This window comes from Aedes aegypti, chromosome 1, assembly GCF_002204515.2.
Source record: "Aedes aegypti strain LVP_AGWG chromosome 1, AaegL5.0 Primary Assembly, whole genome shotgun sequence".
NCBI classification, from domain to species: domain Eukaryota; kingdom Metazoa; phylum Arthropoda; class Insecta; order Diptera; family Culicidae; genus Aedes; species Aedes aegypti.
The window spans coordinates 288,693,019-288,717,233 of NC_035107.1; the positions used below are offsets into that span (position 1 = coordinate 288,693,019).

A 24,215-nucleotide genomic window follows, 5' to 3' on the forward strand; every position below is an offset into this window, starting at 1 on the left:
AAGGATTCGCCTCTGTGTATGTTATGCTAAACTCCCGCTCGCTCTCCGGACGCGCGACCATCATCATCGCGTGCGCGTGAGTAAGTATGGGCACACATTAGGCAAATGCTGTCAGTCGCCACCGCCAACACAACATATTCTATACTCACCCAATGGGCCTTATAGGTGTGATGGTCGCGGCCATCGGAATCGAAGCACTGAGAGAGCAGCACCAAGAGCCAAGAAATTCCCGTTCTCAGTCGAGTTGGGAACGTCGTCGCTAGTGAACGTGCTGCAGTTTTGCGGCCCGCGTGCGTTACATATCCTCAGATATACAGCAGATATAGAGGAGCGAGGAGTGTGAGTTGGCTTTTTGGGTCTTGCTGTGGGAAGAAGGGGTGGCGAGCATAATAACATACCACCCTACGCCACCATTCGCTCGTTCTTCGGTTCCAATATTCCGATTGTCACGATTCCTTTTCGGAACGGTGGCAGAAGAAGAAGTAGTACAAGGATAGTGCTTGCCACAGTGACAGAGCCTGAGCCCTTTGAGAAATGTTAGGCCAAGAAGAGCATACGTATAGGTGTTATCTCTAGGATTAGAAGCAATCAGGCAGTCCAAGGATAACGGTTCTGTGTAGGCTCGTAAGAGTAGTGACATCCATTTGATCGTTTTGGTGGGGCTTGGGAATGTGAAGAAGGGCAACATACATGGCACGAAAAACGAGCTGCCACCGTAGTCGTGAATAAAGTGATTAAAGATTCAGATGTTTGGAAGAGAGTGAAATAATTTCCAGTTTTAGTGGCGAGAGGGCAAATAGTGAGCTAAGCAAGCAGGCTGCTTGTGCAAGGCGGGTGTGCGAAGTAGACGCAGGAAGAAAGGTGCAAGTGGAGAAGGAAGAATAGTGAAGTTTATCAGCCTACTATGAATACCTGGTTGTAAGGTGTAGAGAGGTGAAGAAGGTGCAAGTCGAGCGTGTATTGCTGCAAGAAGAAGTTGCGATATCAGAAGCATAAATATGTGGAAAGTTAGCAGAATGGTACTACTTCTCGATAGGAATGTAGTCCTGGGCCAGGTGGCTAACTTGGTGGAAAATTGAGTGAGAAGAACGGGTTCGGTAGTAAAGCAGGCGCCAGTCTGAGTGGGTGGGATTCCACCGTGAAGACGCGACCAAACTTCTAATGTTCGAGATATCGCTCGGAAAGTTCGGGCTAATGGGTTGGGCTTTCGCAATCTATCTTGGCCAGGCAAGGATGGGACTGAAGGGTCGGTTCTTCGGCGTCGAGTGAACTGCCTTCTCATTCGGAGGATATTGATTGCCTGCCGTGGAAGAAATTATCGGGCAAAATTCCGCAGCGAATCTGGCCTGGCACGGTGCCTCCGATGTGCAGCTTGTATGTTACAGTGTACCGAACGCGAGAAAGCAAATCGAGAGCGAGAGTCAACTGAGTCTAAACGAAGACAGCAGCAGCGGCAGCAAAAAAATCGATAAAAACAATTCGCTTCTCATCAAAAATACATTTTCACACAAGGCGAGAGCAGAGGAAGAAGTGGCACCTTCCTTCGAGGGCGAGGGGTGTGTTTTTCCCATACTCGCTCCTGGTTTCGGTCTTTGAAACGCCATTCGCTTTCTGACTTTTTTCCATCCTGCCTCCGGGCGATTTTTACGGTATTACGGCTGCTAGGCTGACAGCATACCGAAGTCAGCGCAAGGAGCAAGAAGGACAGACACCATCCAGCAGAGAGAGAGCATAACTACGAGATCCAAGCGCGAGAAGTTACACCAAATTGGGAGCAAAACATGGATTTCCGGATTACGTTGCTGCTAATTATCGGTAAATATTCCAAAGAAATGCATTTTGTCCTTTCATTGCAGCGGGGTTGACCTAAAAGCACAGACTCCTTAAACGAGCATGCCAAAGTGGTGAGATCGTTCCATAAATTCATTTGTACGTGTGGGCACGCACATGCACGTCGGTATGGGCTATGGGTGGCCGAGAGCGATGGAACGTGCGGAACTATTTCTGTATGTGCGTACAAACATAGTGGTTTTGTTATGCAACTCGAACATGGCAGTCAAAGGGAGTATGTAGATACCTATAGCTATACGGAGGAGTTGTACGACTGTGTGGGATGTACACTTCGCAGCATAACCGTAGTCATTACCGACCGAGGCATTTGACGGATTAATTAATGGTTCCTTTGAACTGCGAACTGCTCTGCTGCAGCTCTAACAAGGCCCTTTTGTGTGGCGGTAATTATTTCAGAATGCGAACATTCATTCATCATGTAATTTAACTCTGCTAATTCTTTGACAATAGCATTACACCATTCATATCCTTGTTCAGGAGCTAAATTTGATGGTTTGATCGAATCGAGCTGATTGCCTATTCGTACTAGTATTGGAAACTTTTTTAAACTTCTAGTAAACTCATTTTCCACTTAGAGGTAAGAAAATCTACGGGAGAGTAACAATGTTTGCTCCTTCTTGAGATTATATCATAGAAATAAACGACGATAACCAACAGGAATAGTTCAGAAAGATGTTCCAATTAAAAAGCACGAGAAAAACAAATGAAGAGACGACTTTTGAAGTTTAAGAGTCTCACGTTCGGTTTTACGATATCCATCATTTATCAGTTAGGTTGCAAAAGGACCTTCCTTTCTCCCTTTGAGTATGTACTTTCGTTACATTTAAGTAACTACTAAGACGTCCGATTGGAAAACACTCTTCAGCAAAGTCGTAGCTATCTTATGTAGTATCTAAAAGCAGTCATGCGTTTAAATCGTATATTTATCATACTTCTTTTCTCTGGCGTTACATCTCTGCTGGGACATAGCTTTTCAGCTTAGTGTTCTTATGAGCACTTCCACAGTCTTTAACTGAGAGCTTTCTTTGCCAGTTTACCGTTTTTGCATGTGTATATGGAGTCTTACATTGATTATGTAAAATATCCATTTTTATTTTTTGAAGATCTTAGTATCTTTTGTAAGACTTTCCTAGAACTTCGTTGAAAGTTTCCTAGGAAATCTTCCAAAAACATTTCCTCAACAAAAGTCAGCTATGAATCTTTTGAGGAATATGTTGATATAATTTTTGAGAGTTCACTACACTTTCATGTGCCGCATAGTTTTCCATTAGATTAGGAAATCACAGCAATCATGGAACAGATGTTTATGCTACATTATAAGTGTGGATCTTGCAAAGAATCCATTAAAATTCTTCTAGGACCTTCTTGAGCCCTTCCTTAGCCTAGTGGTAAAGTCCGTGGCTATAAAGCAGTGTTTCCCAAAGTTTTTGGACTTTCGCCCCCTTGAGGGCACTATATTTAAAAATCGCCCCCTGATATGTAATTTATATTTTTGTATTAAATAACCGCAACACTGTGTTGAGATTCTGATCTACATCTTATCATAAGTGAACCAAAAATTGATCAAATTATCAAATTTACTGATGGGGTATATTAAATGTGATCATAATATTAGCACTGTTTTTTATATAAAAGCATAAATGGTCGGTGTTTTATTTTGTTTAGCATTTTGTACGAAAATTGGCTTTCACTGCTATATTTATGAGCACACCTGTTTGTATTGTAGTATTCTTATAGTATGTTGTTGGTATGAATGCTTAGGGTTCCACTTTTTCTGAAATTACTTAGTAACACTTGGTCCGGTCAGGGTAGTCTAAATTATCCTCGGATTGCATATCCATAATTAATTAATTTATAATTGCGTTCATTACTGGCTTATGAATTGGGTTTCCACTACCTGTTTTTACAAACCTTATATATAGATTTGCTAATGTTTCATTTTAAAACGTCAGATATTTCAGAAATTGTTGAAATAAGTTTCAAAAATTTTATATTATTGTTTGATGAGCCTGAAGACGATTTTTCATCCATTTTCGTACTTAAAAAATACCTTTATTAAAATCCAGAAAACTGTACCACTTGTATTTCACTGCAACATAATATAAAAAGATATTATTCTCCAAAAATTCGGGAGAACTCAGATTTTTTCTTTCTTTCTTTTGAAATTTCAAAATAAGTAGTGTGCGTGAAAAACCAATAATAAAAGCATTAGCACCAAATCCTCATATTTGTTTCGCATATAGTTTGTACTAAAAAACTGTGACAACACATTATCCAGATCTACGCCAATTTTCAGGAAGCTCTTTGTTGTGGATTCATATTTTATATTCCATATAAGGTACAACAAATGAATGCAATACACAATTATTTTGTTTCAAACATTAAATTTTGCCTAGCATGCTTGAAAAATGAACAAGCTTAGAAGTATAAACAAAGAGAGATGTGGAATTAATACTATTCAATTGCATAAGAGTATAATACTAAAATTAGCGTCTTCCACAAATGCCATGAGTCATTGTTTTCAATTTTTCTCATACTCATACACTTTCGCCCCCTTTCTGGCTTTATCGCCCCCCAAATTTAGTTTAACAAATTTTCGCCCCCCTAGGCTTGAAAATCGCCCCCCGGGGGGCGAATTCACCCACTTTGGGAATCACTGCTATAAAGCAAACCCACGCTGAAGGTGTTTTGATTCGATTCCCGATCGGTCGATGACCTTTTTGTAAAGCACTTCCTTGACTGTCCTGGGCGTAGAGTATCATTGAGCCTGCAATACTACATAGGAACGCGAAAATGGAAACTTATGCAAATAAAGCCCTCAGTTAATACCTGTGGTGATCACTAAGCTAAAAGACTCTGTCGTAGTGGGGTCGTAATGCCAAGAAAAGGGAGGTTTAATAATAAAAGTGCCTCTGAGTATTTGATCAGGAATTAATTGAGGATTTTTTGAAGGATTGCTATATAAATTCTATTGAAGTTACTCGTAGAACCCATTCAGATTTTATTCCGGGATTCTAGCTGGAAGTTTTCTATAAATACCTCCATGAACTATAACCAGGTTTTCCAACTTGTTCGTGCAGCGGTCCCTGTAGAAAACAATCCAGTTATTAGTCACGGAATTTCTCCGGAAATTGCTTCAAAAAATCATGAAGGGAATCTTCTTGAAATTTGACGATAATTTCTTCAGAGATTTTTTTAGAAATATCCTCAGGGATTTCCCCAAGGATTTATTTAAGAATCACTCCAATAATTCTTCCAGTAAACCATTTGTTCCTCTAAAAATTCATCCAGGGAATCAAGGAATCTCTCCAGTTAGGGTGCCATAAATTGTGTAACTGCTCAAGGAATCATCTAAAGATATTTCTAGAACTTCCTTCAAGAATTTATGCGGGGATTTTTCCAAATGTTTTCAGGTTCTAAATTCTCAATAGATTCTTCCAGCATTTTTTCCAGCTATGCTTACAAAATTTTCATCAAGGATTCCTCCTAGAAGCAGTAAATTTAATTCTATTCGCATGTTCTTATACGCTAATATACTTATATCAAGCTTAAAACTTTAACACAAATAATTTCTTCATAAAACTCCTTTCTTCAGAAGAAAGTATCACGTTTGCTTGGCCACATAAAAATTGACTAAAACTGATCAAAGGACAAATAGTATAAGCAGAAATAACTCATCTAGGTATTCTCTAAAACTATTCTTTCAAGGACTTCTCTAAGAGATTATAATGTCAATGATTCCTTCTGGAATTTCTGCGGAAATTCATTCTAGAATCACTCCAGGGATTTTTCGAGTGTTTCTTCCAAGCATCTGGCCTGTTTTAATACATTTCTTTATGAATTACTTTAGTTTTTTTTTAAAGATTAGTATTAGTAACTAGAGTTGATGAAATATGTTCAATAAGCATTACTCATTAGTACTTCTTACTTGTGTTTGAGTGTGTAACAATTATTTGAGCGTGTATGGATTCTTTTGAGCGTGCGCACATGACAGCGTGACAACAAACGCGAATACGACTGGCAGGTTTGCTGCGTTAATGGGAGTCATTTTAGTGAAGGATTTTGTGACGAACGTTTGTGCTCAATTAGAATACATACCAAGGTGTGGAAGAAGAAGAAGCATTGGCTACACTCAAGAAAATAGCTTCCTTCAATTCATGTCAATTTGCACATATGTACACTGCTCAAATTACCAAAATCATTAGTTTTTATTTGTGTCCAGTATGATAGTATTAAATACCTTCTATTTGTAGCACATATATGGCATTTGAAACATTCAAAATATATGCAAGTTATACATTGTGCTAAAACATATGACGTTCGTGTGAAAGTTTCGCGGTAGTGATCTTGTTAAGCTGTATTTATCCTTAGATATTTAAGTTGCATCGTTAAGTATATTTGCTAAAATTCAATACTTTGATATTGTTTTAACTTATGTTTAGTTGTATGCAAATCAAGAAATCTAATTTTATCAGAAAGATGTAACATCAAAAAATGATTACCGACTGATGAACTCGTTGCCCACAGAGATTGCGTTACGTAATATTTTAACGATCCCTTAAGCGTTCAATGAAACCATAATTTGGCTGGTTCATAAGTACCGTAATTTCGGGTGAAATTGATCACTTTTAAAGGTTTTTCTTGTCTAATTTCTATAATGTTGACAATGCCAAACAACTGAATGCAGGAAAACAAGTATGTAGGTGAGCCTCATTGACTCAAGTACCGAAATTTTCCAACAAATGTAATTTTAGTGCTAAAAAATATGTCCAAAATAAAAAATCGGGAGATCTCATTTCGGGGTGAAATTGATCACTTATCAATGCCATTATAGTTAGTTTTCAAAACAACTTTACATAATAAATTTGAGCTCCCTGAATTCGAATATGCTTGCTAAATTCTTAACAATACAATATTTATAGAAATAATGAATGTTTAAATTTCAAGAATAACGCAGAAAACGCCTAAATGTATGCAATTTCCTAAGGAATGTCTTGATATATTACAGAAATTCAATTATTTCAACCAAATCAACGAATTGGTACGAGTTTTGGTTATGAAATCTAGTTTGGGGATATATCTTTAGTATCCTCACAAACTGTCAGAATTATACCATGTCCAAATCCTTGTCTAGAACTAGAAGTTTATTGATGTTTGTCAACACTGCACCGTACAAGATTTTGAAATTTTACATTATTTTCATATAAATAAACATTTTTGAACGCAAAAAACTTCACAACACACAATTTGGACATACTTACGACAAACAACGTTCATTCACTGCATGTTACATTGATATTTGTGCTCCATTAGGAAGAAATAAAATCGAGTGACACAGTGATCAATTTCACCCTACTGATCAATTTAACCCGAATTCACGGTAATGATTTATGGAAAACCTAAGTTTTTTTGCCTCAGTGTATGATAGGAGTGACGTCACATGTTTACAATCAAACTTGATATTTACATCAGTAAAGACCCTGCCTTGTTTTGTTTTATGCCGTGACTTCCTCACTTGAGCCTGGACTAGAGGTTGCTTCGATTTGCTGCTCAAAAGATTAGTCTGTTTGCTCATCATGATCCAATTTTACTCATTTAGCGCTGCTAAAGATGCCCTAGATTCAAGTTTTTAAATCGTCATATTTTTATTTTTTATTTTTATTTGAGAAATCCTATCCAAAATATACATTATGTTGAAATTGAAGCACGAAAATTTATGAACGTTGTACCCAGTAATTTACATCCTGTAGTATTACCGTCAAATGAGACTACAGTGTGAAATTATCTCACAGTGATTCTGCCCATAACTGCATATTTGTTACATTTGACTTTTTTTTTTGACAATTTCAAGTTAATGCCGGGAGAGTTATTAAATGATGAATACTTTCAATCAACTTACTGAAATCTGTGAGATTGTTCTAGAAAATTCGAAAAAAAAAAAATACCAAGTTGTTTTGCTAAATATATCCGCAAAACAGTCACATTGAGATTATGCATGAGTTTGGAATGTAGTAGCAATGGAATTTTTATCAGTTTTTTTCTGACCATTTACCCAATATGCAATATTAGTTGTACAAACACTTTTGAGTTCTTGGTAATTTTTGAAATTTTAGGTTCTTCAGTGGACATTATACTTCTACTTCTACTGGTATCTTCCTCCATTCCTTCAGCATGACGAAATATATTAATTTCCTTGAAAATTCATTATTCGCCATCAAAACTCAGCTCAAACATATAAACACGATTCCTTTTAACCGAACAATCATGACAGCTGCTCACAGTGCAGCGAAAACAATACAATCAAAGGAACCGTTTTTTACACTGACCATCGCGCACACATTGATGCGCACAAGCTTTTTTTTTCTTAGTAGGACGGATTGAACTTTGTTATCGTTCTCAATTATACGCGGTCGTTGAGGAAATTTCATAAAATTTCGTAAATTAAATATAAAAGTTTTACGACGTGTGATTGGTATGAAATCCTTCAGTGAAGAAGTACGAAGGTTTTCCATAGCGAAAATAAGTGCCCGGCGAAGTAAGTCACAGGTTTATCCTAAACCTTCGGATCTTACAAGAGGTTTTTTGTACATTTATTGTTTTTTTTGTAACAAGCTGGATCCCACCACTTTATTAGCTTAGCGCACTCAATAGAAAACCTCTTAAAAATGTTTTCTTTACAAAACGCGTGATTAGAATTGGTTAAACATTATAAAATAAAACAAGAAATTTGGGTTTCCATAAAATCGAGGTAAAATAAGCATAAGCATAAGCATAAGCATAGATGACCGTACAATTCGTAGTTGCTACTCCGTGATTGACCAGCACAATCGAAATTGCACAGAGAACCAATGAATGGGGCTTGAGACTAGCGAACCATTGTGCACAATTCGAGAGTTCAATTTTCAAAAAGTCAATAACGGCGCCGGCCACGTCCTTACGGTCATCGGGGAAGGAATGTTAGTGTGACAATCACTGTTACTAAAGACCGAGATCACCTCTGCATCTCTATGATTGTCACAGGAGGGGGATTTACACCTACGCTTTATATACGATAATAGAGTTTGTTAGACGAACTAAAGGGTCAGGTGTGAAAAGAGTCTTAAGACTAACGCATTGTTACACAAAATGAAGTCGTGGTCTAGCTGCAGCTTTTTCAATTAGCGCTGGCTAACTATTTCCAAGACGGTAAGTTTGTCACTACTAAAAGTAATCAACATTTCAGTAGCCGCTAAAAGTGGCATTTGATCATGCTACAGTGCCACATGGTGAATAAAACTCGAAATATAATGTATTTTTTTTTAATATCAGGCCAACAAACAAGTTCTTCAAAGACAGTATAGGATGCAGAGTGTTAACAAGGTAAAAATAGACTTTTGTGCAGCCGAAATTTTGCCTCACTTTATGCTTTTTGAAAAAATATACTGGGAAGAACCACTTACCACTTGGGGCCTTCCTTAGCCGAGTGGTTAGAATCTGCGGCTACAAAGCAATGCCATGCTGAAGGTGTCTGGGTTCGATTCCCGGTCGATCCAGGATCTTTTCGTAACGGGAATTTCCTTGACTTCCCTGGGCATAGAGTAGAGTAAGGTTCGTAAGTTCGACCTTAGTGATATAATCAAAGTTTCCTAGAAAACAATAGCAGTTGAAACAAAACAAATACCATACAGTAAACCTTCAACATATTGGCTATAATTTTGCTGGACAAACTTGTGTCAAAATAATTACCCATTTTTAGTTATAACAGTTTCAAAATTGATTGTCTTAAACGAACTTTTGCCCCACCGGTGGGGTAAGAGTTCGAATCTAGTGTGGGGCAAAAGTTAGCTGGCTAAAACACAAAATATCGATCGTTTTATGACAGGCATACTTTACACTAGCCGTAAACTTAAGTTTGCCGGAAAATACACACTCAATTTTCATAAATAAATTGCCCAAAACAGGGTTAACTGTAATATACTCAAAAACAGCAGTTTTTCGCAAAACTAAGTGGTAATGTAAAATTTTGGTGACATTTTTCGCACAAGCAGTCAAATTTAGCAAAATTTCAAGATAATATGGTGATTTCAGGCAATTTGCAAACTTTTCCGTGAGATTATATATGGGTCGAACTTTTGCCCCGCTGATTCGAACTTTTTCCCCACTATGGGCCAAAAACTGTTTCCAAGCATTTATGCAAAAACTAATACAACTTCAAACATTTTTGTTATAGGCCTAGAAACGCCGTTACATAATATATCAAAAAAGATTTTATCTTCAATTGAATCACTGCCATGGAAGTTTGACCAAAAATTACAATATTCACGTCGAAAAACAACAAATAGCCATAGCTTTTTCAAATCCCAATCGATTTTTATGATATTTGAAGCGAAAGTCTTTTACTTGAATAGCATTCGAACCACCATGACATTTATAAGTTTTGTTTTAAATTGAGCTAGAAATCTTTAAAAGAAACTTTTGCCCCACTTTACTCTATAATCGTACCTGCCATACGATATACGAATGCGAAAATGGCAACATTGGCAAAGAAAGCTCTCAGTTGATAACTGTGGAAGTGTTCATAAGAACACTAAGTTGAGTAGCAGGTTCTGTCCTAGTGAGGACGTAATCCCAAGAAGTAGAAAAAGAAGAAAAAGAAGAACCGCTCACCAGGATTCAATGAACCTTAAAAATGCTGAGCTAATTGCGCCTAGGATGTTACTACTAAAAATTAGATTATATACTGAAAAGGACCAGAGATCTGAGATAACATTGTTTCAGTATTGGTCTGTCGGAAACCAAGTCATGGTATAGGTACCGTGAATTCGGGTTAAATTGATCAGTAGGGTGAAATTGATCACTGTGTCACTCGATTTTATTTCTTCCTAATGGAGCACAAATATCAATGTAACATGCAGTGAATGAACGTTGTTTGTCGTAAGTATGTCCAAATTGTGTGTTGTGAAGTTTTTTGCGTTCAAAAATGTTTATTTATATGAAAATAATGTAAAATTTCAAAATCTTGTACGGTGCAGTGTTGACAAACATCAATAAACTTCTAGTTCTAGACAAGGATTTGGACATGGTATAATTCTGACAGTTTGTGAGGATACTAAAGATATATCCCCAAACTAGATTTCATAACCAAAACTCGTACCAATTCGTTGATTTGGTTGAAATAATTGAATTTCTGTAATATATCAAGACATTCCTTAGGAAATTGCATACATTTAGGCGTTTTCTGCGTTATTCTTGAAATTTAAACATTCATTATTTCTATAAATATTGTATTGTTAAGAATTTAGCAAGCATATTCGAATTCAGGGAGCTCAAATTTATTATGTAAAGTTGTTTTGAAAACTAACTATAATGGCATTGATAAGTGATCAATTTCACCCCGAAATGAGATCTCCCGATTTTTTATTTTGGACATATTTTTTAGCACTAAAATTACATTTGTTGGAAAATTTCGGTACTTGAGTCAATGAGGCTCACCTACATACTTGTTTTCCTGCATTCAGTTGTTTGGCATTGTCAACATTATAGAAATTAGACAAGAAAAACCTTTAAAAGTGATCAATTTCACCCGAAATTACGGTACCTAGAATCTGAAACGCACGCTCCGAACTCGCACTTTCCACTTATTAATTAGTAATGTAATACTTAGCCATGGGACCATGTGAAACAGTATGACGACGCCGCCGTCCTTAGTCTGTGTTCTGATACATGCGTTCACATTTCCCACCATCATCGTTGGGTCGGACGACAACCAACAGGAACACGGAAAATGCGATGAAGCTCTAACGTCAGCACCGACATTGGCGAACATTATTAAAAACTTTCACACATCCTACAAGCAATCCTTAACACGAGGATAACGTTCTTCTTGGTGTTTTACAAAGTGGTTCAGATAAAATAATAGATAGAAGATTGCAGAGAGATTCATTTTGAATGCACCAATAAATTTTCATACATTCGAAAGTTGGTTTTTGGTATTGGGGTAAATAAACACATAGATAGAGGGTAAATAAACACATAAAAATTCACAACTTAACTATTGTTTGGCATTATTGCAGTTAGAACACTATTGGAGAATGTTAAATTAAGGTGAAGATAAATCGAAGTCAAACCTCAAATTTTCAAGAGCGCAAATCTGGAGAATCGAACACCCATTTGAGATGAAAACTTATTCGATTGGTCACCACCAGTTAGTGACCAGTCGATTAAGTTTTCACCTTAAACGGATGTTTGGTTCTCCAGTTTTTGTGCTCTAGAAAATTTGAGGTTTGGCTGCGATTCATCTTCACCTTAACATTTATAATATAGAACGTGAATATGATTTTATTAAATTAGGTACAGAATTTAAAGAAAAAATCACCTTCAAAAGTGCTTTCAGTCAAATCAAACATGACAAACACCATTAAAGTTTTTAATAATACTTAGAAAATGATATCTTCGAATAGATATCTATTGGAAATCATATTTTGACATTGAATTTACCATTAATGAACCGTTTTTTGGAATTTGAATAAGTATATTTCGAACAAAATCGAATGAATTCCGTAAAGTATACGTTTGTACAATTCTTAACTTCAGTCTGTTCTTTAGGTACAAGATGTAGATACAAAGTATAACTCAGTTGAAATATAATGCATACAGGAAGAAATAGGAAAAAGATAAGTTGGTAGATCCATCAACGGCTTTTTTACGGTAATTCTGCATTCCCCTATATAATTAGGTATTGAAAGTTATTTATGTTGTACCACACATCCACTTATTTCCCCATCAAGCTCTGAAATTTGAGCTGTATAATACATTTGGAGAAATACCCTGTCGTGCACGTTTGCTTGTTCTACACTTATTCTCCCTGAAGATTTGCAGGCAGCTCGAGAACAGCCCCATAGAGCCGCGATGTAACTTCTGCAGAGTCGTCGTTCGGTTACAGAATGGCGGCCTGTCTTAAGCTACCATTAGAACCAGGAAGCAGACAGCGGACGGCATGAGAAGTTTGTTGGCCCGAGCCATTATGCGCCAGTAGAATATACGGAAATGGTTCTGGCCTGCTCGGGGCAGCTATGATGGAGGGCGGTGCTCTTTTTCTGCTCCAAGCATACGTTTACAAAGAAAGCCAGAGTGTGGCAAACGACAGAACCGAGTGCATATACATAATTTGCAACTTTACAACACCAGTGACGGAGACGGTCAAAATTCTGGTTCGCGAACGTTGCCAAGCACGAAAAACGGAAAAGTCACATGGCGGCAGCCATGGATTTGGGAAAGGAAAACCCAGTTCACTGACTGGGATGCACTGTATATTCCCACACGGTGGCAATTTGCCGGGAAAAACAGAACCTTGCCACGCCAACCACTAGCTACTCTATGAGGTATGGGTAGGTATGGTCCTGCCTAAACGTGGAACATGGCAGGTATCCGTTGAATTTTGAATAATTGAGAAGCGGTAGTTGCCTAGTTTTGGTAATCAATTCTCGATTTGTGACGGGCATCTCCGGGGAAAATGTAACAGTGCAACCATAGGCGGAGACAGGATTTCCGTCAGGTTGGGGGGACGTCTACAAAAGTAAAGATGAAATAAGCATTTTTGACATCATCATCACACTTCCATATGATGATTCTGACTTCTTGGAGATTCTGAAATAAGGCCTAGATGTATTTCTAGGCTGATTTTCAGGTAAGGGCTTAGACCATTTTTTATTGGAAAAGGTCTGATGGTTCTTATAAACAAGCCTATTCGGGACACGGGATCTATATGTGGTCCTGGTACATGACTGTATAATAATATATGGAATTGAATTCAGCATACAGTGCCTCCAAGAATTATCTATTATAAATTCTTACGACGCTTCCTTGATTATAACTATGATGTATTGGAATTATTATTAAAATTAAAAATCATTATTTTTTTCTTGGAATATCCTAAGGATGTTTTCATATAGTTAACTCTCCTTTACTAGATATCGAGTTAGAGAACCATAGTGAAAATTGGGTTTCATGGCTACCTCGATGGTCCCTTGAATCGCAGTGCAATTGGTTTTGCGTTCTGCAACTCAAGTGTCAAATATTTCGATATTCTTCAGCTATGATGATTTGTAACTCTAAAAATTATGGATAGATTTCGATGATTCTTGCATGTATATAAGTTGTATATGTACGTAACAAATGAGAAAAAATATGGCGAGATGGGCCAACCCTCGCTTTAGCTTGTCACACCAGTGATACACGCAAAGCAAAAAATGGGCAAAATATGAGGTGAATCCATTCAGAAATAAAAATGTCATTACTTGTTTTAATTATGAATCGTGGTTTACGGCCAACCAGCCGAGTGGAAGTTTAACAACTACCGAAAAGCTAAACATTACATATAATTTGCAATTGGATTAGATGGACAAATTGATGTGAAGATTTGCGAAAAAGTTACACGTCTTCTCAGTGAGAATCGAACTCACGACTCCCCGATCTCCAGTTGGGGCGCGTTAACCACTACGCCATGAGAGGACTCATGAACGCAGAAGTTAACCTGAATTCGATTTCAGCTCAATAATCACGTGGTCCTCTTTCGCAAAGTGCACCTCTTTCAGAAGAATTAGATGCCCATCCAAACACAACGCTTTCTATATATATCCAATGCCTAGCCCGAGAGCGCATTGTTTTTTAGGTATAGGAATAGCACACTACACTAGCCAGCAACTGCGTTGGCTGAGGTTTCTATTGTGTGGGCTTCCAATGGGTCGCGACGTTCTCAAACGACCGGTTACGGAACATGAGTCCGTTGCTCGATAAATACTTGTTTTAATTATGAATCGTGGTTTACGGCCAACCAGCCGAGTGGAAGTTTAACAACTACCGAAAAGCTAAACATTACATATAATTTGCAATTGGATTGGAAGCCCACACAATAGAAACCTCAGCCAGCGCAGTTGCTGGCTAGTGTAGTGTGCTATTCCTATACCTAAAAAACAATGCGCTCTCGGGCTAGGCATTGGATATATATAGAAAGCGTTGTGTTTGGATGGGCATCTAATTCTTCCGAAAGAGGTGCACTTTGCGAAAGAGGACCACGTGATTATTGAGCTGAAATCGAATTCAGGTTAACTTCTGCGTTCATGAGTCCTCTCATGGCGTAGTGGTTAACGCGCCCCAACTAGAGATCGGGGAGTCGTGAGTTCGATTCTCACTGAGAAGACGTGTAACTTTTTCGCAAATCTTCACATCAATTTGTCCATCTAATCCAATTGCAAATTATATGTAATGTTTAGCTTTTCGGTAGTTGTTAAAAATGTCATTATTATCGCAAAAAATGTGTCATTCGTTGGATACTTTTAGAAATCAAAACAATTCGGTGGTAAAATGATTTTTTTTTTCTCATTATTTTCAAACTTATGATGATTATCATCCATTGTGATGTTTTTGGATATTTTTCATTGATAAACACAATTTAAAAAATTAGGCTGATACAAATATTAATTTTCTTTTATGTCACCCCCCTCCCCCTTCAAAAATCCGAAAATTTTGAAGGGGAGAAAAAAAAAGATTCACAATTTTTTTTGACATCAGTTAGGTTTTTTAAATTTTTAAAATAAAAATCAGGTAAAAGAATGATCCAGATGACGATTGAAAAAAGTTTAACAAGTATCGTTAAAAATAAAAATTCGAAAAAATAAAATTTGTTCCCATTTTTATTTTTTTTGTTCCTTTTTTATTTTTATTCCCCCCTCGTACCTTCCAAGTGGTCTCGGACATAAAAGAAAATTAATATTTGTATCAGCCTTATAAAGCTATAAAAAATGTTACATGTGTAACACTTTTCAACAAAACATGTTATTCCTCATTCGTTCTGATTCTCAGAGTTATTTGCACGACATGTGATCAGTCTGTAGAACCAGTGATGCATTTGAACGCGTTCAGTTCGCGTTCTAGTTCAATTTGTTGAACGCAGCAATCAAGTAGGCTTGTTCAGTTCAAAAATATGAACCCGTGCGAGCCAAAAACTGAACCCAATAAATCTTGACTGGTTTACGACAAAAAATTATGCCAGAGCTTTTTTTTTTATATGCATAATATCAAGAGCTGTATGTTTGTTCCCTTCATGGAAGTTTACGGTGATTCACTCAATTGTTTCCCAAGCGAGAGCTCCGATCATAATTGCCAACTGAACGAGCCGTTCTTGAGGAACGACATGCTCTTGCTCGCAAGTTCATTGACTACTGCGTTCTCGTGCAAATTTGGCTCGGGATCCGTTCACTTTTGGCTCGCGTTCAGTTCAAAATGCATCACTGTGTAGAACATTAATTCCTATAACTAAAAAGAAATTTCATTTGAAGTACAGCCTACTAAGTATAAGTGCTAAAGTGCTAAAGACACAAAATTGATCGGAGTAAAATTTATGCTGCACTTACATTCAAAACGTGAATACATTGAAACCTCCATTTGTCGATGTTCCGTGACTCGATATCGATTCTTGGAACCATACTAAAAACATAGTATTGTGATGGTACCCTCCTGGGAGGGAGAAACCGATACAAAATTTGCGTACGTCATAGTGAGCCGAGATTCTGCTGTCACGAACTGTCGGAATGGAGAACGAACTGTCACGAACTGTCCAGAATGGAGAATGGAAAAACATGACAAAAGCACGCGCTTTTTCATTGATCAAAACATATTTTTGCATTTCAACAAAGTTGACAACAATCGGTTGAAAATCAATTCCTGCGCACCCAAAAGCAATGCCACGATAGCATCTTTTAATTTGATCGAATATCAAGCGTGTGCTAGAATAAGGGCATAAGTCACATGATCGATTTCTCTTCATCGATCCTCTTTTCTGTGAATAAAGGTGACAAGATGCAAGTTTTTTGGGAATTTTTCTTCTCAGGATGCAAGATCGGTGCCTAGCATCCTGAACTGAAAAACTGCTAAAAAATTTGCATCTTGTCACCTTCATTCGCAGAAGAGAGGATCGATGAGGAGAAATCCATCATACGACTTACACCCTTATTACGCCCTTAATTCGGAAAAGAGTTGTGTCATATTTCGTGTATAGTATCTGTGCTTCCCTCCCAAGTCCCCTCATACTGATTTCCACAGCTTTTCTGTTGCATGACTCGATATTTCCATAAGTCGATGGTCCCTTCTGATATCGACTCATGGAGATTTGACTGTATTTAAAGAAGTCCCCGAAATCGAAAGTAACGGTAACTATTTATAGAGTCCGAGAAATTGTTTGATGAACATCTCCAGGACTCCTCAGAGTGAATCTTGGAGGATTTCAAGGAGGTATTATTAGATCAGCCACTGCAGTAAAACCCAAAGCAACTACTGCATAGTGGGACGAATGTTCAAAATTCAGTAGCTTGTGAAAACGTGTTTTTATTGGCATGGTGTCTTCGAAAAAAAAATCCAAAAAATAGGGCGCACCCGATGACCAGAACATTTAGTTCGGAATCTCGGCTCTATCCTTTGACAGATACGCATATTTCGACCTCAACTGTAAGGCCGTCTTCAGTGTCGTGTAGTCGAGTCTAGTACACGACACTGAAGACGGCCTTACAGTTGAGGTCGAAATACGCGTATCTGTCGAAGGATACAAACTCTAGTGGAATTAAATGGTATAGTACTAAATTCGGTTTTTTCATCTACTTAGTTAAAATTTTCTGCGCATCCTGTCGGGTGGCGAGATTCCGAACTAAATGTTCTGGTCACCCGATGCGCCATTTTCTTTGAATATTGAAGGAATCCCTTAAAACATTGGATTTTTCCAATAAATCTATGCATAAAATTTTGGACATACTTTTTTTTAGAATGCTAGTTAAAAATCAAGATATTCTTATTATTTTGAGACTACCAGAAAAGGAACTCCTCGGCAAAAAATCTACATTAGGTTTTGGATTTTTTCCGTAAGAATATCTAGATGATTTTATTGAAGAGTCCTTAGTGAAACTTCAGTAAGAATTCTTACACGGAAAAAATGAAATACTCAAACGTGAGTTCATTCAACTCAATTCGGCGGGTTGTGCGTTAACCTAATTTTGAGTTGATAGGGATGGAGTAGTTGTTATTTGCTGTCATGCGAAAAATACCTCCTGGTTCACTCAACCAGCAGATCAATTTATTCAACTTTCAATAGGATGATGTGATTTCAATCGTATCAAGCTTTGACCAGTAAGTACCTACAATTTTCACTGTTTTGCAGTGAATGATGCTGATACAAATCGTTGCCAAACAATTCTTTCCCTAGAAGGCTTTCGTATTGTGCAACAAGATTTTGATAATTCATGATCGTTGGAAATAATGCAATGCAATTATTTGTTACTGTTGCCTATATTCGTCGTATCCATTTCCATTTTGGTCACAATCAGTTTTGATTCGTCTCACAGCTAACGGTTCACTGGGGATGAACCTGCCCACGACAGAAAATCCCTTCAATAAAAAGTAATTCAATTCAAATTCACTAACGGCTCACTGTGATATAGTGAATGGTCAAAGTACAACGCTTCAACGTTATAATAAAAATGGTCTACTAGAATATTTAGATCTCAATTCCTACAGCATGATGAAATGTGTGGATTTCCTTTAAAATTCATTGGTGCCATCAAATACAGCCCAAACATATAAGCACAATCCATTGTGATCGATCAATCATGATAATCGAACTGAAGTTATTTATCGAAATACAGTAGTCTCATTACATTTATTATGTACCAGTAGACGAACCATAACAGCTTTCACAAAATTACACTTGGAAAATTGATATCTATTTTAGGTAAATTTAAATATCCGCCGTATTGGAACATTTCAAGTTTAATACGAGGAAAAAAACGCATGCGAAGTAGATCGAAACCCTATTGCCTTCAAAAAAGCAAGCATGAACTTATGAGCTTTATACAGATTATTCGCAAGGATTTCAAAAATGGTCAAGATATGTTTTAAGCACTCCACTTATTTTTGTCTCTTGATTCCACTTATAACACAGACATTCCTCAAAAATTTCCTTGAAATTTCACCCGGGGTTCGGGATTATACAAAGGATACTGTCAAAGTTTTTGTTTTCCAGGAAATAAATTTATTTTATTTTTCAAGTCTTCTTGAATTAATTAAACTTGTTTTTTGAGATACCCTAAGAATGTTTCTTTGGATATAAAAAAATCCAACTGTCTTTTTTTTTCTTTTAATTAGAGTTAGAAATTCTTTTAAAAACTCCTTCAGGAATTTGATTAGGAATTCTTTTAGGAATAATCATTGGGGGCTGTCATTACCTTCGTATGAATAAAAAAAAAAGTATGGCGCATAAGAAATCACAAATCTTACATAATTCATGAGTGGCCCCTTGTTATAATTCCTGATGTAACTATTTGTATCGGGTGGTAGGTCATTTGGCATAAAGTCGTTTGGCATAAAGCCGTTTGGCATAAAGTCGTTTGGCATAATGGTCTTTTGGCATAATGGTCGTTTGGTATAATAGTCGTTTGGCATAATGAGTCTGAAACCAAGATTTTTATAAGATGACTTGTTTTGGAGTCAATTGACACAAAATGATACTTTATTCCACAATCATATGCTCTTGAATAAACTAAAGCATATTAGGAAAGTTATTGCCAATAGTATTTTATTATTTATCCGGAAATTACCCTTCATTCAGATATTAATTCTTCTTTTGAGTTTCGTATTGGAATTATTTTTTGCACTGAAGATTTTGATATATTTCGCAAAAAAATACGTTCTCTGTTTTTTTTTTTAAATATGATGTAACCATAATTGTAGGTATAAATTACTCCTTCTTTTATACATAGGCTGTTCTTTGAAGCTATATTTTTTAAATATTTAATTGTTTCCAACTGACAAAAGGGCGGCATTCGATAACATTGGTCTGCTGAAGTTATCAGCGATTAGAGAAATCGATAGCTGTAGTTGCTTCGATGGGATGTGCTACTTTTCCCCGAACGCCAGTTCACCAAATATCCCGTTTCCCCGATTAGCCCATTTCCCCGAAAAGTTTTAGCACTCATAACTGTCGTAACTTTATACATTTCAGGGTGGTAAACGAACTACTCATCTAATATGCACCCTTCTTTATTTAATTGGCGGTTCTTTCGAGTATTAACGTCCTCACCATTTTTGCCAACATTGAGCCGAGAATGGCAGAATAATTCCTTCTTCTGATTGCTTATCGTTCTTTCTGCACCATTTTTCAGGGAAATGGCATTCGGGGTAGAGCGCCATTCGAGGAACTGGAATTCGGGGAACCGACATTCGGAGAAAAGACATTCAGGGAAAAGTAGCACAATCACTTCGATGATTCTGAACGCAATTTTTGATGTCTTTTCGTTTTATTTATTTATAAATTTGGGCGTCCAATCTCCAACTAGTTTAATTATAAATATTGCCTTCTTTTAAACATAGGCTGTTCTTTATATTTACACTGTTTAAAACTACTATTTCGTACAGGTAAATGTTAACCATTTTTATATTTAGCTGTTTTATCAATTCTTACAAGACATGCTGTTATAATGATAATAACTTTAGAATCTGCCAATATTCAACATATTTTTTGCAAACGTATGATCTCTTTTCGAGATATGCTGGAAAAATATTATCTCAATCACAGATTTTCCCTTCTTTCGATAAAAGACTGTGTGTACATCAACACTTCCGAAATTAAAATTTTTATTGAATCGTTGAAAAGTTTTGCCACTAATATTTTCTTTTAAAAATGTGTTGTTCAGTTAAGTTATGCTGTGAGAAGATTTTTTTTGCATTAGAGCCTTAAACATTTTAAACGAAAAATAATCTGCTCTCGTTCATAGGTTATTTTTGCATTATGCTGCAGTAATAGATCTTTGGATTAGAGCTTCTAGTACTTTGCAAATAAATTTTCCCTTCTTTTATCAAGTAATTTTCATCAAGTGTTAAGTCCTAACTGGGACAGAGCTTGATCTGCACCGAAATATTCTATGAGCGTTCCCTTTATTAATATCTGGAAACTTCCTTTGCCAATTTTCTATTTTCAAATATGTAAATATGATGTAGAGAAAATTATTATTCCCAGAAGATCTTCCATCAGACCCGTCACGAGTTTTATTTAGTAATGCTCTCTAATGTCACAACAATTTTTGACATTCATAGCTTGGAAAATCTCTAAACGAACACTTGTTGAGGACATAGCAAACATTTTTGCTATAGGCTCGGTGGTGTTGATCTCGGTAAAAGCTTAAAAAAATGCTGATATTGATTCTAAATCAATCATTATGCCAAACGGCCATTATGCCAAACCCCAGACAACCAGAAATCGCATGAAAGTTCACGTTACAACTCGTTTATTCATACTAATTACATCAAACCCGCAAAACACCGTGGATAAACTCGTCAGTTTGATGAGTTTCCTCGCATAAAACACTTCTTTTCTGAGTTCATTTATACATTTTGTTTCGTCTCGTACACTCGTACAAAGCAAGTCGCATCAATCCGTAGCAGCTGTCAAATCAACATTTGTTATCATAAGCTAAGTCGCAAAAGATCACAGGTTGATTCGGTAGAATATTTATACACTCGCATTGTATGTTATTATTCATCACATAATATATGCACGCATATCGCCTCCACTTTTGCACGTAGAAGGCCTTTTCGCGATATCTAATAAGTGAAATTTTGCACATATAAAGCCTCCAGGTGATTTCGTTATACGTACATTTTGGTTGTCTGGGACGACCATTATGCCAAAACGACTTTATTCCAAACGGCTTTATGCCAAACGACCTTATGCCAAACGACTTTATGCCAAATGGGGTACAATATTTGTATCGTCCGAGAAGTAATGGACAGATGCACGCGTTCACTCGTTGACGTTTGAGCGGTGCCGTGTTATTTACGTGACTATGGCAACGAGTGAATTTGGCACCGCTCAAACGTCAAATTAGTGAACTCGTGCATTGGTCTATTGTTAGACGAACTTTCTCAGGATTCTTCAGAGAAAATCTTGCAGTCTTTCTCGGTGGCATTTTTAGGTAAGCTGCAGTTTAGGTATAACTCAAAGCAATTACTGAATGAATTCTTTGAAGAATCTGGCAAACGGTTTCAAAAGTACTCTTATAGGAATTTCTGTTTGAAATTTAAAAAAAATCTTAAAACCTATTGGAGGAATCCCTTAAAACTACTGGATTAATTCAATTCGACAAATTATATAATTAGACAAATAATAGTCCTTTGAATTATATGACTGAAAAAAAAATCTTGTTGAAAATCAACTCAACTCGGTGGGTTCGTGCGTGTACTTAATTGTGAGTCAATGAGGATGAAGTTGTTTTTATTTATTGCTAGGCGAAAAAATACCTACTGTTTTTTTTTGTCACTAAACCGGCACTCAACGTTCAGCACTTTGTCACTAAGTTGGTTGGTTTGACTTTATTAACGAGATTTTTAGCCCTGGGCTAGTTCATCTCGGGACCAACGGCTTTACTTCCCTTCCGAAGGAAATCGTCACTATAACTTTTTACGTCATAAGTGACTATGTCGGGGATGGGATTCGATCCCAGGTCCTCGGCATGAGAGGCGAGTGTTCTAACCACTACACCAGGTCCGTCCCCCACTTTGTCACTAACTCAATTTCGAGGCAACGCACTAAGGTTCGGCTTACGGGGTGTTTTACTCTCTGCCCTCTGGCTGAGGAATGAATGAAATGAACTCAAAAATAAGTCAAAACATATTCAAATATGGATTTTCTATCCGTGTAATCATTCATGATAAAATGTCTTGTGAAACGTTGGAGTAATTTATGAAAAAAAAAACAAGACATTTCGGGAGAAATTTCAAGTAAAACCTGAAATCTACTTAAGTTTAGTAACTGAACAAATTCGAAGATTAATTATTGGAGGAATTTTAATATTATGCTAATATACTCTTAGAGAAAACTCCGGTTGATTTAAGAAATTTCCGTAAGAATTTCTGGTCGTTTTTATTAAGTTCTTGTCAGAGTTTTTAAACATTCTTGGAAACATGTCTGGTGAAACAACTGGAAACTTATAAACGGAATAAATGGATAGAAATTACACATTATTTGAATTATTCTGTCATATTTCTAGAGAAATTTTAAGTAATACCGAAAATCTTAAGGTTATGTAAGAAACTGAATGAATCTGAGGTTTAATGATTAGAGGAATTCAAAACCTTCTTGAAGAAATCCCTGTAGAGATCTCTTGGGACTCCCTGCGCTTGAAGCAATCCTTAGTAAAATTTATGGTCTAATCTTTGTTTTTTTTTATGTTCCATGAAGCAATCCTGCAACAATCTTCGAAGGTATTCCTGATGGATTTATCAAACTACTTTCTAGAATCTCTAAGCAATCTTTTTGCTAAACGCTTTGACAAAGTCAAAAGTTGTCCTTAGAAGATCTGTCCGACCTGTATGATATTTTCTTGTTTAGATGAACTAACCCGGTTTTTCTTAAGTACCTTTGTAAACTTCATGGTTTATTTGCTGTGAAACTCTGAAAGCAAATGTGATTTTTGGAACAATGTTTGTAACGATAATTAGATAAGTTTTCGTCGTAATCTATAACAGAATTCTTGGAAGATTTCTGAACGGTTTCTGAAGACGCATTTTGCGGCGAGCCCCAGGTTCCATTCAATCAAGAATGTGTAATTCCTGAACGAGTTTAAGAGGAAATATCTGAAAAATGTACTAAACTATGTGTAAAAGAATTCCTGTGAGGAAATCTTAGGACGAATACTTAATGGAATCATTGACGCAATTATGACGCAATTATATTATTAGTATAAACGATGTTGAACATTTTGGAGAAAATTAATTAGCAGATTAGATTCTGTAGCAAAACCGTTTATTTCATCGGCCAGGGGGGGGAAGCATCGGTCCCCATGCCCTCATCTGACCACACCCATGAGTGCCACCAGGAATCAGATGGCCATGACAGCTACAACATTTATCCCGAGCCAAGGATTCTGAGAAGTCTAGTGCTTCTAGCTATACTTGCCACTCGGCAACAACGGGTTTTCCATTTTCTGGAAGCTTTTTGTATCGATCGAAAAACATCCTCATGGTTGGTCCCTTCTTGGGCAGAAAGCGCAAGCTGCAGTAAACGAGAGTTTATAACGTAACAAACTTGGCATCGGTTACCATCCATTGCTCAGTTGGGGTATTTTTGGCGAAAGTGATTTGAAACCGTGCCAATTTGTAGCTTTTCCGCACTTTTTTTTTATAACCACTATCACGATGGAGACGCATGGCAGCCGATAAATGAAGCGATAAATTCGACATGTTCAGGGTCTTGATTATCGCCAAAGTTTAGCTTTATTGGGACAGCTTTTTACGATTGCATGGAGGATGCGAGATAAAACCGCTCGCGTGTGTGTGGCTCCATTGCC

At 36.9% G+C, this 24,215-nt stretch overlaps 1 protein-coding gene and 1 non-coding gene across 4 annotated transcripts in view; one reads left to right on the forward strand and one right to left on the reverse strand.

The window, feature by feature from the left end:
* The first annotated feature begins 226 nt into the window (after positions 1–226).
* The window catches only part of LOC5565596 (transmembrane protein 132C), a 464,081-nt gene continuing 440,092 nt past the window's right edge, over positions 227–24,215 (forward strand). For all 3 annotated transcript variants that reach the window (XM_021838113.1, XM_021838116.1, XM_021838114.1), the window contains exon 1: positions 227–1,815. In XM_021838113.1, coding sequence (XP_021693805.1) covers positions 1,782–1,815 — 34 coding nt within the window. In that variant the 5' untranslated portion in view covers positions 227–1,781. The remainder of the gene's footprint in view (positions 1,816–24,215) is intronic.
* On the reverse strand, positions 14,267–14,340 carry Trnas-gga. Its single transcript has one exon. It is a non-coding gene; the product is annotated as a tRNA-Ser (tRNA).